Below are 15753 nucleotides of genomic sequence, written 5' to 3' on the forward strand. Positions count from 1 at the left end.
CTTGAATATCTTAGATAGGCATGTAAAATACACATGGTAAAGGCTTAAAAATGTTTGAGATTAACACAGAATCGTTTAATGAAGGTGCAGCTCAGTGTTGAACATTTTAAGCATGACATAGGAAACAGTTAAATTGTTATAACCACTATAATACAGCAGAAAACATGCATAATGTCAAAGGTTAGGTAGGCTTAACCAATCAGTGAAAGGCATGTAAAAATGAGGTTCATCTTACGGACTATTGAAGTTAGGTAATGGCGCGGGTATAGGGTCAACCAACGCAAAAACGTACCTATTTCCACTTATGGGTATTTGATTCAATTGCAACTCAAATAATGAGCGTTAAATCAAATATTTTTTTCTTTCACCATAGTTGAGAAAAGGATGGTCTGTATTGTTATTTGGCTTAAAGGCCACAAGAGGGCCCTATGAGTTGAACATTACCAGTGACTACCATTACCATCTTGTTAGGCCTTTAAAAACCAAGGGAGCAACTTCGGTTTTAGAAGTGGGGGGGAAATTTTCTTTATTTACAGTACCAGTCAAAAGTTTGGACACCAACTCATTCACGGGTTTTTCTTTTTGAACTATTTTCTACATTGCAGAAGAATAGTGAAGACAGCAAAACTATGAATTAACACATATGGAATCATGTAGTAACCAAAAAGGTGTTATCAAAATATATTTTATATTCTTCAAAGTAGCCACCCTTTGTCTTTGACAGCTTTGTACACTCTTGGCATTCTCTCAACCAGCTTCACCTGGAATGTTTTTCCAACAGTCTTGAAGGAGTTCCCACATATGCTGAGCACTTGTTGGCTGCTTTTCCTTCACTCTGCTGTCCAACTCATCCCAAACCATCTCAATTGGATTGAGGTCGTGTGATTTTGGAGGACAGGTCATCTGATGCAGCACTCTAGCACTCTCCTTGGTCAAATAGACCGTACACAGCCTGGAGGTGTGTTGGGTCATTGTCTTGAAAAACTTATGATAGTCCCACTAAGCACAAACCAGATGGGATGGCGTATTGCTGCAGAATGCTGTGGTAGCCATGCTGGTTAAGTGTGCCTTGAATTCTAAATAAATCCGTGTCACCAGCAAAGCACCCCCACACCATCACACCTCTTCCATGCTTCACGGTGGAAACCACACATTCGGAGATCATCCGTTCACCTACTCTGCGTCTCACAAAGACAAGGCGGTTGGAACCAAAATTCTCAAATTTGGACTCATCAGACCAAATGACACATTTCCACTGGTCTAATGCCCATTGCTCATGTTTCTTTGTCCAAGCAAGTCTCTTCTTAGTGGTTTCTTTGCAGCAATTAGACCATGAAGGCCTGATACATGCAGTCTCCTCTGAACAGTTGATGTGTCTGTTACTTGAACTCTGAAGCATTTATTTGGGCTGCAATTTCTGAGGCTGGTAACTCTAATGAACTTATCCTCTGCAGCAGAGGTAACTCTGGGTCTTCCATTCCTGTGGCGGTCCTCATGAGAGCCAGTTTCATCATAGCGCTTGATGGTTTTTGCGACTGCACTTGAAGAAACTTTCAAAGTTCTTGACTGGCCTCCATGTAATAATGGATTGTAATTTCTCTTTGCTTATTTGAGCTGGTCTTTTACCAAATAGTGCTATCTTCTGTATACCACCCCTACCTTGTCACAAATGCATTAAGGTTAAAAAAAAGTCCACAAATTAACTTTTTACAAGGCACACCTGTTAATTGAAATGCATTCTAGGTGACTACCTCATGAAGCTGTTTGAGAGAATGCCTTGATGACAGATTTGCACATTCTTGACAAAGGGTGGCTATTTTGATTTGTTTATCACTTTTTTGGTTACTACATGATTCCATAGTTTTGATGTCTTCGCTATTATTCTACAATGTACAAATAAAGATAAACCCTTGAATGAGTATGTGTCCAAACTTGACTGGTACTGGAGATATACATATTGCTATCCATTCGAATAAACACTCCAAACAGCCTACCCGACCGCTCAGAGGCGTCCGCATGGTCCTAAAGCACACTGTTGTCTCATTTTGTATCACATTCAAATGATAAAATTTAGGGGGGGGGTGCAAAAATGCAATTTCATAATGTGAGGGGCGACATGTCTGTCCCAAGTGAAAGTTCCACCCCGGGTAAAAACACCAGTAGAAATGCAATCTAATACAAAAGCACCACTGGGTAAAAGGTTCAAACACAAAACAAAGGATTTGGCATCAGCAGAGGAGAAGAAAATCACATGGGTGCATTTACACAGGCAGTCTAAATCTGTTCCACTAATTCATCAGATCAGATTTGTCAATAACTGAGCAAAAGATCAGAATTGGGCTGCCTGTGTAAACATGACCAATAAGTGTGGATAAGTAAAAAATACACATTGAATAGAAAGGCAAAGATGACTTTTTTTAAGAGTGCACAGACTGAATGGAACATGTTGATAGGAACACATGACAGGAATAGGACACACATTATATATTACAAGGTACCAGTTATGGCACAGCTGGATAAGGTTAAGTAGTATATACAGAGCTCTTATTTAGGCTATGTCCCAAATGCCACCCTACACAGTGCACAGCTTTTGATCAGGCTAAATAGGGTACCATTTGGGACGTATCCTTAATGATCCACTTGATATAACATGCTTCAATACATGCTTCCTCGAATGTGTTTAAAAAAAGTGCACTTGATATTTCTACACGTCGTCTATGAATTCAACATATTTCTAATATTGGAAACTGTCGTCAATTGTAAAGAGTATAATACTTTAGGTAGGTAGAAATGTGTTAGTTCAATCTATTCATGTTCTATGTTAAAATACGCACCAAATACTATGGTGCTTTTTTTATCAATACTTTTTCAATACAAAAAAAAAAGAATGAAACTTTGTTACAAACGTGTACCTAGTTTCTCAAGTTAAACTTTCTAGTTCTTTATGATAAAAACATGATGTGAAAAACTGATTCAGGAATACGAAGACGAACAAACAAGTGGTTACGTGTCTGTGTTCAGTTCTGTGATGGGTACTGCATTCAGGTGTGTGTGTGTATGTGTGTACTGTATTAAACAATGGTGTGTAGGGGCGTGCCGCCGCTGTGTGAGGGTGATGATGTGTGTTCTGATGAAGACGAGAGAGAGCCGCGTGATGAAGATGCTTCTCTCTCCAACTCCTCTACCTTCCTCTGTAACTCTGCTCTCAGGAACAACAACTCCTTCAGGTTCTGGTGCACCGGCATCTGATGAGAGCGAGATACAGAGTTAGAAAGAACAAGCCGTAAACCAACACACAGTCAGGTCTTCCTTCACAACATCCACAGCCCACCCCTACCTGCGGCCTCATACGGGGGTTCCATCGTACGTAGTACCCGGTCCACAGCTCCAGGTGTCTGACGCTAGCTAGAGGGTACAAGACCTGGTGCTCATAGTCCACATAGAACGGGTTGGTGAAGTCCTCTGGTTGACTGTTGATATAGGACCACAGAGAGACTGTCTTTGTCTGGACTTCCTGTTGAGGAGGAAAGAGACAGGCATGAGTTAATCAACATTCCACACATAGCTTTACAGTAAGAGACCAGATGAGAACTTCAACTCATTGTGACCCAACCTCCCACCCCCATTAGCAAAGAAATGGTCCGTACCTTGGCCACTCTCTCCTGTTCGCTGTCGTAGAGGAACGTACCAAATAGACAACTATAGAGGTGGTCCAGAATGGTTATCAGGAACAACTCATTAAACTCAAACGCTGCAGGGAACTAGGAACAAATAGACAAAGAAAAAAGTATAACTAAACGATTGTGTGTGTGTGCATGTTTGTGTGTAGCAGGGAAATCTCATCAGATGTGTGTACATGCATGTACTGTGTGTGTGTGTGGTAGGTGGACACTCACCTGTCTGTTCATCTGCCAGACACAGTCTATAAACTGGATAAAGAGAGGCGATCTCTCCGAGTTGGCATGGTTCTCATCCCCATGACCCACACGCTGAAAAACACACGTTATTACACAGAGCCCCTCACACACACACCTGTATAAAAAAAAACCCCACAGGAAACCATATAAAAACACACACTCCTCACCGCAGCAAACTTGTGTCCGAAGCTGATCCACTCCTTCTCCAACAGCACCTGAGGACACAGCTCTTATACTTTACAGAACTGACGACAGAAACCTTCCTCTCCAACAGCACCTGAGGACACAGCTCTTATACTTTACAGAACTGACGACAGAAACCTTCCTCTCCAACAGCACCTGAGGAGACACAGCTCTTATACTTTACAGAACTGACGACAGAAACCTTCCTCTCCAACAGCACCTGAGGACACAGCTCTTATACTTTACAGAACTGACGACAGAAACCTTCCTCACCAACAGCACCTGAGGAGACACAGCTCTTATACTTTACAGAACTGACGACAGAAACCTCCCTCACCAACAAGGCACTGCACAAGTTCTAGTGATCTTGAGATTGTTCTTCTTGTAATAATGAATGAGAAGTAGCTGAAGTTATGATGTCAGCTAGAAGATGATGTCAGCAAGGCTCTGGTCATTATTAACTAGCTGATAAACTAGAAACTAACACATTGTTTAGACAGTTGATTTTGGGTGCCTTGTTTGCTAGATTGACAATAAAAATAATTTGAAAACGGTTTATTTGTGTTCAAATACAGCAGGTATGCCCTTTGGACCACCAGGCTGTTGATGTCGTTTTTGTGTTTATACTTTTCAAAATGACCAGGACAATTCTGATGTCGGACACCTATAGAATGTTCAAGCTGTCACTGCGACAATTGTCCACAGACAGCCTTTCCCCCTTCTCTTTCCCCCTCTCCCTTTATCCATCCCTCCTACCCACCTGGAATCCTCTCAGGGTGCGGTAGTGGCTGTCCAGCATCAGCATGGCCAGAGAGGTGAGCTGGGTTGTCCGGTCCCACCCATCACTACAGTGGACCATCACAGAGGTCTTACCAGACTCCAGCTTGTCAGCTATACGCACCGCACCCGTCAGGAGCAGCTAGGGGGAGATTTAGTGACAGTAAGCCTGATCTATGAACCACCCCCTTTGTGTGTGTCAAATCAAATGTTATTTGTCACATGCGCAGAACACAACAGGTGTTGACCCATCAGTGAAATGCTTACTTACAGTTAAGAAAATATCTACTAAATAAACTAAAGTTTTAAAAAAACATAGTAAAATCTAAAAGTAACACAAGAAAATGACATAACAAGGGTGACTATGCATAGATAATAAACAGCAAGTAGTGTAAAGTGTGTGTGGGGGGGGGGGGTGTCAATGTAAATAGTCTGGGTGGCCATTTGATTAATTGTTCAGCAGACTTATGGCTTGGGGGTAGAAGCTGTTTTGGTCCTAGACTTGGCGCTTCGGTACCGCTTGCTGTGCTGTAGCAGAGAAAACAGTCTGACTTGGGTGTTTGGAGTCTTTGACAATTTTTGGGGCCTTCCTCTGACACTGCCTAGTATATACAGTTGAAGCCGGAAGTTTTACATACACCGTAGCCAAATACAAATACATACTCAGTTTTTCACAATTCCTGACATTTAATCCTAGTAAAAATGCCCTATCTTAGGTCAGTTAGGATCACCACCATATTTTAAGAATGTGAAATGTCAGAATTATAGAGAATGAGAGAGAATGATTTATTTCATCACATTCCCAGTGGGTCAGAAGTTCACATACACTCGATCAGTATTTGGTAGCATTGCCTTTAAATTGTTTAACTTGGGTCAAATGTTTCGGGTAGCCTTCCACAAGCTTCCCACAATAAGTTGGGTGAATTTTGGCCCATTCCTCCTGACCGAGCTGGTGTAACAGTCAGGTTTGTAGGCCTCCTTGCTCGCACACGCTTTTTCAGTTCTGCCCACAAAATGTTCCATAGGATTCAGGTCAGGGCTTTGTGATGGCCACTCCAATACCTTGACTTTGTTGTCTTTAAGCCATTTTGCTACAACTTTGGCAGTATGCTTGGGGTCATTGTCCATTTGCGACCAAGCTTTAACTTCCTGACTGATATCTTGAGATGTTGCTTCAATATATCCGCATAATTTCCCCCCCTCATGATGCCATCTATTTTGTGAAGTGCACCAGTCCCTCCCGCAGCAAAGCACCCCCACAACTTCTGACCCACTGAGAATGTGATGAAAGAAATAAAAGCTGAAATGAATAATTCTCTACTATTATTCTGATATTTCACATTCTTAAAATAAAGTGGTGATCCTAACTGACCTAAGATCGGGCATTTATACTAGGATTAAATGTCAGGAATTGTGAAAAACTGAGTATGTATTTGTATTTGGCTACGGTGTATGTAAAACTTCCGGCTTCAACTGGAGATACTTTTGTACCCGTTTCCTCCAGCATCTTCACAAGGTCCTTTGCTGTTGATTTGCACTTTTCGCACCAAAGTACGTTAATCTCTAGGAGACAGAACGCGTCTCCTTCCTGAGTGGTATGATGGCTGCGTGGTCCCATTGTACTTACGTAATATTGTTTGTACAGATGAACGTGGTACCTTCAGGTGTTTGGAAATTGCTACCAAGGAAGAATCAAACTTGTGGAGGTCTACAATTTGATGGTCTTGGCGGATTTCTTTTGATTTTCCCAAGATGTCAAGCAAAGAGGCAAGGAGTTTGAAGGTAGGCCTTGAAATACATCCACAGGTACACCTCCAATTGACTCAAATTATGTCAATTAGCCTATCAGAAGCTTCTAAAGCCATGACATCATTTTCTGGAATTTTCCAAGCTGTTTGAAGGCAGTCAACTTAGTGTATGTAAACTTCTGACCCACTGAAATTATGATACAGTGAATTATAAGTGAAATAATCTGTCGGTAAACAATTGTTGGAAAAATTACTTAGGACATCTACAGTGAGGGAAAAAAGTATTTGATCCCCTGCTGATTTTGTACGTTTGCCCACTGACAAAGAAATTATCAGTCTATAATTTTAATGGTAGGTTTATTTGAACAGTGAGAGACAGAATATCAACAAAAAAATCCAGAAAAACGCATGTCAAAAATGTTATGAATTGATTTGCATTTTAATGAGGGAAATAAGTATTTGACCCCTCTGCAAAACATGACTTAGTACTTGGTGGCAAAACCCTTGTTGGCAATCACAGAGGTCAGACGTTTCTTGTAGTTGGCCACCAGGTTTGCACACATCTCAGGAGGGATTTTGTCCCACTCCTCTTTGCAGATCTTCTTCAAGTCATTAAGGTTTTGAGGCTGACGTTTGGCAACTCGAACCTTCAGCTCCCTCCACAGATTTTCTATGGGATTAAGGTCTGGATACTGGCTAGGCCACTCCAGGACCTTAATGTGCTTCTTCTTGAGCCACTCCTTTGTTGCCTTGGCCGTGTGTTTTGGGTCATTGTCATGCTGGAATACCCATCCACGACCCATTTTCAATACCCTGGCTGAGGGAAGGAGGTTTTCACCCAAGATTTGACGGTACATGGCCCCGTCCATCGTCCCTTTGATGCGGTGAAGTTGTCCTGTCCCTTTAGCAGAAAAACACCCCCAAAGCATAATGTTTCCACCTCCATGTTTGACGGTGGGGATGGTTTCTTGGGGTCATAGGCAGCATTCCTCCTCCTCCAAACACGGCAAGTGTGGTTGATGCCAAAGAACTCAATTTTGGTCTCATCTGACCACAACACGTTCACCCAGTTGTCCTCTGAATCATTCAGATGTTCATTGGCAAACCTCAGACGGGCATGTATATGTGCTTTCTTGAGCAGGGGGACCTTGCGGGCGCTGCAGGATTTCAGTCCTTCACGGCATAGTGTGTTACCAATTGTTTTCTTGATGACTATGGTCCCAGCTGCCTTGAGATCATTGACAAGATCCTCCTGTGTAGTTCTGGGCTGATTCCTCACCGTTCTCATGATCATTGCAACTTCACGAGGTGAGATCTTGCAAGGAGCCCCAGGCTGAGGGAGATTGACAGGTCTTTTGTGTTTCTTCCATTTGCGAATAATCACAGAAACTGTTGTCACCTCCTCACCAAGCTGCTTGGCGATGGTCTTGTAGCCCATTCCAGCCTTGTGTAGGTCTACAATCTTGTCCCTGACATCCTTGGAGAGCTCTTTGGTCTTGGCCATGGTGGAGAGTTTGGAATCTGATTGATTGATTGCTTCTGTGGACAGGTATCTTTTATACAGGTAAGAAACTGAGATTAGGAGCACTCCCTTTAAGAGTGTGCTCCTAATCTCCGTTCGTTACCTGTATGAAAGACACCTGGGAGCCAGAAATCTTTTTGATTGAGAAGGGGTCAAATACTTATTTCCCTCATTAAAATGCAAATCAATTTATAACATTTTTGACATGCATTTTTCTGGATATTTTTGTTGTTATTCTGTCTCTCACTGTTCAAATAAACCTACCATTAAAATTATAGACTGATAATATCTTTGTCAGTGGGCAAACGTACAAAATCAGCAGGGGATCAAATACTTTTTTCCCTCACTGTACTTTGTGCATGACACAACTTACTTGCCAAAACTATAGTTTGTTAACAAGAAATTTGTGGAGTGGTTGAAAAACGAGTTTTAATGACTCCAACCTAAGTGTATGTAAACTTCCGACTTCAACTGTAGTTCCTGGATGTCAGGAAGCTTGGCCCCAGTGATGTACTGGGCCGTACGCATTGCCCTCTGTAGCGCCTTACGGTCGGATGCCAAGCAGTTGCCATACCAGGCGGTGATGCAACCAGACAAGATGCTCTCGATGGTGCAGCTGTAGAACTTTTTGAGGATCTGGGGACACATGCCAAATCTTTTCAGTCTCCTGAGGGGGGAAATGTGTTGTCGTGCCCTCACAACTGTGAAGAGGACCATGATAGTTGATGATGTGGACATGGGGAACGTGAAACTCTCGACCCGCTCCACTTCCGCCCTGTCGATATTAAAAATGGGGGCCTGTTCGGCCCTCCTTTTCCTGTAGTCCAGGATCAGCTCCCTTGTCTTGCTCACAGTGAGGGAGAGTTTGTTGTTCTGGCAGTCTCTGACCTCCTCCCTATAGGCTGTCTCATCATTGTCAGTGATCAGGCCTACCACTGTTGTGTCGTCAGCAAACTTGGTGTTGGAGTCGGTCTTGGCCACGCAGTCGATGGTGAACAGGGAATACAGGAGGGGACTAAGCACGCACCCCTGAGGGGCCAGAGTGTTGAGGATCAGCATGGCAGATGTGCTGTTGCATACCCTCACCACCTGGGGGCGGCCCGTCAGGAAGTCCAGGATCCAGTTGCAGAGGGAGGTGTTTAGTCCCAGGGTCATTAGCTTATTGATGAGTTTTGAGGGCACTATGATGTTGAATGCTGAGCTGTAGTCAATGAACAGCATTCTCACATAGGTGTTCCTTTTGTCCAGATGAGAAAGGGCAGTGTGGAGTGCAATTGAGATTGCGTCATCTGTGGATCTGTTGGAGCGGTATGAGAATTGGAGTGGGTCTAGGGTTTCTGGAATAATGGTTCTGATGTCAGCCATGACCAGCCTTTCAAAGCACTGCATGGCTACTGACGTGCGTGCTACGGGGCGGTAATCATTTTAGGCAGGTTACCTTCACTTTCTTGGGCACAGGGACTATGATGGCTCACGGCTGGGTTTCCCTTTGTAATCCTTAATAGTTTTCAAGCCCTGCCACATCCAACATGCATCAGAGGCGGCGTAGTAGGATTTAATCTCAGTCCTGTATTGACGCTTGGCCTGTTTGATGGTTCGTCTGAGGGCATAGCGGGATTTCTTATAAGCTCTAGTCTTTCGCTCAGTGCGGATGTTGCCTGTAATCCATGGCTTCTGGTTGGGCTATGTACGTACGGTCACTGTGGGGATGACATCGTTGATGTACTTTTATTGAACTAGGCAAGTCAGTTAAGAACAAATTCTTATTTACAATGAAGGCCTAATCCGGCCAAACCCTAACGACGCTGGGCCAATTGTGCGCCACCCTATGGGACTCCCAATCACGGCCGGTTGTGATTCAGCCTGGAAACAAACCAGGGTCTGTAGTGACGCCTCTAGCACTGAGATGCAGTGCCTTAGACTGCTGCGCCACTCGGGAGCCCCCAAAATGTATTGATGAAGCCGGTGACTGAGGTGGTATACTCCTCAATGCCATTGGATGAATCCCGGAACATATTCCAGTCTGTGCTAGCAAAACAGTCCTGTAGTGTAGAATTCACGTCATCTGACCACTTCCGTATTGAGCGAGTCACTGTTTTAGCTTTTGCTTGTAAGCAGGAATCAGGAGGATAGAATTGTGGTCATTGCCAAATGTATGTGTCTCGGTGTGGAGTAAAGATGGTCTAGAGTTGACATGCTGACAGAAATGAGATCAAACGGATTTAAGTTTGCCTGTATTAAAGTCCCCGGCCACTAGGAGCGCCGCTTCTGGATGAGCATTTTCTTGTTTGCTTCTGACCTTATACAGCTCGTTGAGTGCAGTCTTAGTGCCAGCATCGATTTTGTGGTGGTAAATAGAAGGCTACGAATAATATAGATGAGAACTCTCTTGGTAGATAGTGTGGTCTTCAGCTTATCATGAGGTATTCTACCTCAGGCAAGCAGTGGTGTAAAGTACTTTTAAGTACTACTTAAGTCGTTTTTTGGGGTATTTGACAACTTTTACTCCACTTCACTCCGAAAGAAAATAATGTACTTTTTAACTCTATACCTTTTCCCTGACATCTAAAAGTACTCGTTACATTTAGAATGCTAAAGCAGGACAGAATTATGGCACCTGTCAATATAATGCTTTGTCATCCATACTGCCTCTGATCTGGCAGACTCACGAAACACAAATACTGTGTTTGTAAAGGATGTCTGAGTGTTGGAGTGTGCTTGTCATTAAAAATAATACGAAAATTGTGCCGTCTAGTTTACTTAATATAAGGAATTTGATGTATAGCATTTACTTTTAATCAAGTATGACGTTTTGAGTACTTTTTCCCACCACTGTACTTAAGTACACTTAAAATCAGATACTTTTACTGGGTAACTTAGTATTTTACTGGGCAACTTTCACTTGAGTCATTTTCTGTTAATTATCATCCTTGAGTATTTTTTCCACCACTGCAGGTGAGCAATACCTCGAGACATCTTTAATATTAGATATCGCGCACCAGCAGTTATTGACAAATAGACACACACCGTCGCCCGTCTTCTTACCAGACGTAGCTGCTCTGTTCTGCCGACGCACGGAGAAGCCAGCCAGCTCTATATTATCCATTTCGTCATTCAGCCACGTCTCGGTGAAACATAAGATATTACAGTTTTTAATATCCTGTTGGTAGTGTAGATCGTCCAGTTTGTTTTCCAATGTTTGCACGTTGGCCAATAGAGGGTAGTGGTGGCTTACCTACTCGTCCGCAAATTCTTACAAGGCACCCCGCCCTCCTCCTCCTTTTTCTCAGTCTTTTCTTCATGCGGATGACAGGGATTTGGGCCTTGTCTCGACAAAACAGTATATCCTTCGCATCGGACTCATTAAAGAAAAAAGTCTTGGTCCAGTTGGAGGTGAGTAATCGCTGTTCTGATGTCCAGAAGCTCTTTTCAGTCATGAGACGGTAGCAGCAACTTTATGTACAAAATGAGTTACAAACAATGTGAAAACCCCCCCAAAAAACAGCACAGTTGGTTAAGAGCCTGTAAAATGTCAGCCATTCCCTCCGGCACCATTATCATAGTGTGTGTGCAAAATAGAGAGAGCGAAACTCAGAGAAAAGACAGAGTCCTCCTTACCCGTATGTACTCTAGCCAGTGTGTCTGGTCGACTGCAGAGTGCCAGTGAGCCTCATCTATACTAGGGTAGACCACTTCCTTCAGTTTCCTCAGTGACTCTCTCATCACGTGGATGTTGGGGATCTCCAGGAAGTTGAGTTCTACATTGGGATAGAAACTCTCACTCTCATAACCACCATCCTTAGCCTGGAAGGAAGGAAGGAGGGAGGGGGTGGAAGGAACGAAGGAAGGAAGGAGGTGGAAGGAAGGAGGTGGAAGGAAGGAGGTAGAAGGAAGGAAGGAGGTAGAAGGAAGGAGGTAGGGGGTGGAAGGAAGGAAGGAGGGAGGGAGGGGGTGGAAGGAAGGAAGGAGGGAGGGAGGGGGTGGAAGGAAGGAAGGATGGAGGGGTGAAGGAAGGAAGGAGGTGGAAGGAAGGAAGGAGGGGGTGGAAGGAAGGAAGGAGGGAGGGGTGGAAGGAAGGAAGGAAGGAGGGAGGGGGTGGAAGGAAGGAAGGAAGGAGGGAGGGGGTGGAAGGAAGGAAGGAAGGAGGGAGGGGGTGGAAGGAAGGAAGGAGGGAGGGGGTGGAAGGAAGGAAGGAGGGAGGGGGTGGAAGGAAGGAAGGAGGGAGGGGGTGGAAGGAAGGAAGGAGGGAGGGGGTGGAAGGAAGGAAGGAGGGAGGGGGTGGAAGGAAGGAAGGAGGGAGGGGGTGGAAGGAAGTAAGGAGGGAGGGGGTGGAAGGAAGGAAGGAAGGAGGGAGGGGGTGGAAGGAAGGAAGGAGGGAGGGGGTGGAAGGAAGGAAGGAGGGAGGGGGTGGTAGGAAGGAAGGAGGGAGGGGGTGGTAGGAAGGAAGGAGGTAGGGGGTGGAAGGAAGGAAGGAGGTAGGGGGTGGAAGGAAGGAAGGAGGGGATGGAAGGAAGGAAGGAGGGAGGGGGTGGAAGGAAGGAAGGAGGGAGGGGGTGGAAGGAAGGAAGGAGGGAGGGGGTGGAAGGAAGGAAGGAGGGAGGGGGTGGAAGGAAGGAAGGAAGGAGGGAGGGGGTGGAAGGAAGGAAGGAGGGAGGGGATGGAAGGAAGGAAGGAAGGAGGGGGTGGAAGGAAGGAAGGAAGGAGGGGGTGGAAGGAAGGAGGGGGTGGAAGGAAGGAGGGGGTGGAAGGAAGGAAGGAGGGAGGGGGTGGAAGGAAGGAAGGAGGTAGGGGGTGGAAGGAAGGAGGGAGGGGGTGGAAGGAAGGAAGGAGGTAGAAGGAAGGAAGGAGGTAGAAGGAAGGAAGGAGGGAGGGGGTGGAAGGAAGGAAGGAGGTGGAAGGAAGGAAGGAGGGGGTGGAAGGAAGGAAGGAGGGAGGGAGGGGGTGGAAGGAAGGAAGGAGGGAGGGGGTGGTAGGGGGGGTAGGAAGGGAAATAAGTAGAGTGAAAAAGAAGAAGTGGTGGAAGCAGCTTAACACAGCGATGTAGCTCCTTGATTAAACAACTATACCTTGTTGTTGTCTGCCACGCTGCTCTGTCGGGCGTCAAAGATGGTGAGTTTGTGAGACTGAGCGTTGGCATCCATGATGGTCTGGAGGTATCGCTCGTCCTCCTTACAACGCCGGTCAGAGGGGCCCACTAAAGGCTGACTGCTACGGACTATAGTGGCCTGGCTCTCCGGGTGGATCCATGATAACACCTAGGGGGGTTTAAGTACCATCCTCACTGATTTAGTAACTTTGGAGGCAACTTTCACTGTAATTTTCCCAGAGAGAGAGAGAGATGCATACCGGTATGCGGTGCCTAGCCCTGAAGGCCACCACTCGTTTGAGGTGGTCGTCCTCGATGCTGGTGGGGATGACGACCAGGGCAGGGTAGGTGTCACACACCTCATAACTACTGTTCATCTTGCTGATGGTCCAACTCTCGTTGGGGAGACCCTGGGGGGGGGGGGGGGGGGGGGACAGGAACACTGCTACAAGTACTGAACAACAGCTCATATGAACTAGTCTTACATGAAACATTTCAAAGACTTCAAGAATCAATGTACATTCACCTCAAAGGATTGTGGGAGTGTGGATGAATCAGAGTAAGGCTTTCTACACACCTGCTGAACTACCCCAATATACAGAACTAGTGGGAGATGAGTGAGTAGGAGTGATTAAATGCATCTAGACACATGCTAATCTCACTGATATAAACCTTTCGGTCTTGAGTGAAACTACAACTTTGCCTTATCTAAGTGAACATGTCTATTAGCTAATATTCAGTACATATTTACAATCTAAAGTACTAACTTCCATGGTTACCTGTCTCTTGTACTCTGCCATGGGGTCATACACCTTCCACCCATCCACAGGAAACTCCTCCTTATACAGGAAGGCAAACAGGGGCTGCAATGGGATAGGCCAGGGGCAGTGAGTGGCAGGTCTTTCAACCAATCAACCAGCAAGGATTCTAAGACTCCACCCCATGTTATGATCCCCCTCGAGTGAACAAACCAATATATAAATTCTAATTAAGAGCCTGCCCCGTTTTGAGGAACACATCCCTGCACCTATTAGGCTGCTGGGATCTTTAACTCCCACCCCATTCTGGTTGAGTGACATCTCTGCACCTATCAGGCTGCTAGGAGAGTGATTGATAGGTCTCACCAGGTCGTTTGATAGGGGGAAGGTGTGTTTGGCTAGAACCTCCACTATCTCTGGTTGGCTGGCATCCTCCTTATAGGCAAACCTGGGACTCCGCATGTCCTGATGGAGAGAGGGCGAGATAGAGGTTTCATTACAAATTGATAACTGACAGGACAATTTGCACAACCCATACATAAAACTTGATGTACACTGATGCTATAGATAATATATTTGAGTGCAATCTAACGTTCACCTTACAGACTATCTCCATGCCCCTTGTGTTCTCTCCATGACTCTGAACACTGATGGTCTCTAGACGGCTGATCGCTCCCAGGTTCACATCCAGGATGAACGGAGTATCCTGGGAACGGGACGGGAATCAGACGGGAACGGGACGGGAATCAGACGGAAACGGGACGGGAATCAGACGGAAACGGGACGGGAATCACACGGGAACGGGACGGGAATCAGACGGGAACGGGACGGGAATCAGACGGGAACGGGACGGGAATCAGACGGGAACGGGACGGGAATCAGACGGGAACGTGACGGGAATCAGACGGGAACGGGACGGGAATCAGACGGGAACGGGACGGGAATCAGACGGGAACGTGACGGGAATCAGACGGAAACGGGACGGGAATCAGACGGAAACGGGACGGGAATCAGACGGAAACGGGACGGGAATCAGACGGAAACGGGACGGGAATCAGACGGGAACGTGACGGGAATCAGACGGGAACGTGACGGGAATCAGACGGGAACGTGACGGGAATCAGACGGGAACGGGACGGGAATCAGACGGAAACGGGACGGGAATCAGACGGAAACGGGACGGGAATCAGACGGAAACGGGACGGGAATCAGACGGAAACGTGACGGGAATCAGACGGAAACGGGACGGGAATCAGACGGAAACGGGACGGGAATCAGACGGGAACGGGACGGGAATCAGATGGGAACGTGACGGGAATCAGACGGGAACGTGACGGGAACGTGACGGGAATCAGACGGGAACGGGACGGGAATCAGACGGGAACGGGACGGGAATCAGACGGGAACGGGACGGGAATCAGACGGAAACGGGACAGGACGGAAACGGGACAGGGATTAGACGGAAACGGGACAGGGATTAGACGGAAACGGGACAGGGATTAGACGGAAACGGGACAGGGATTAGACGGAAACGGGACAGGGATTAGACGGAAACGGGACAGGGATTAGACGGAAACGGGACAGGGATTAGACGGAAACGGGACAGGGATTAGACGGAAACGGGACAGGGATTAGACGGAAACGGGACAGGGATTAGACGGAAACGGGACAGGGATTAGACGGAAACGGGACAGGGATTAGACGGAAAATGGGACAGGGATTAGACGGGAATGGGACAGGGATTAGATGGGAATGGGACAGG

General features: G+C 46.0%; 1 protein-coding gene across 2 annotated transcripts in view; it reads right to left on the minus strand.

Moving 5' to 3' along the window:
* Nucleotides 1-49: 49 nt before the first annotated feature.
* Nucleotides 50-15753, minus strand: part of LOC139561916 (phosphatidylinositol-3-phosphate phosphatase MTMR1-like) — a 21572-nt gene continuing 5868 nt past the window's right edge. Inside the window, exons 5-16 of one of the 2 annotated variants that reach the window (XM_071379340.1) lie at nucleotides 14590-14697; nucleotides 14358-14456; nucleotides 14001-14096; nucleotides 13494-13643; nucleotides 13214-13402; nucleotides 11766-11951; nucleotides 4861-5019; nucleotides 4085-4132; nucleotides 3897-3989; nucleotides 3648-3761; nucleotides 3338-3514; nucleotides 50-3245 (exon numbers count right to left, since the gene is read on the minus strand). In XM_071379340.1, coding sequence (XP_071235441.1) covers nucleotides 3072-3245; nucleotides 3338-3514; nucleotides 3648-3761; nucleotides 3897-3989; nucleotides 4085-4132; nucleotides 4861-5019; nucleotides 11766-11951; nucleotides 13214-13402; nucleotides 13494-13643; nucleotides 14001-14096; nucleotides 14358-14456; nucleotides 14590-14697 — 1593 coding nt within the window. In that variant the 3' untranslated portion in view covers nucleotides 50-3071. The remainder of the gene's footprint in view (nucleotides 3246-3337; nucleotides 3515-3647; nucleotides 3762-3896; nucleotides 3990-4084; nucleotides 4133-4860; nucleotides 5020-11765; nucleotides 11952-13213; nucleotides 13403-13493; nucleotides 13644-14000; nucleotides 14097-14357; nucleotides 14457-14589; nucleotides 14698-15753) is intronic. The other variant, XM_071379342.1, reaches the window with a different exon arrangement.

Source organism: Salvelinus alpinus, chromosome 31 (genome assembly GCF_045679555.1).
Source record: "Salvelinus alpinus chromosome 31, SLU_Salpinus.1, whole genome shotgun sequence".
Taxonomy (NCBI): Eukaryota; Metazoa; Chordata; class Actinopteri; order Salmoniformes; family Salmonidae; genus Salvelinus; species Salvelinus alpinus.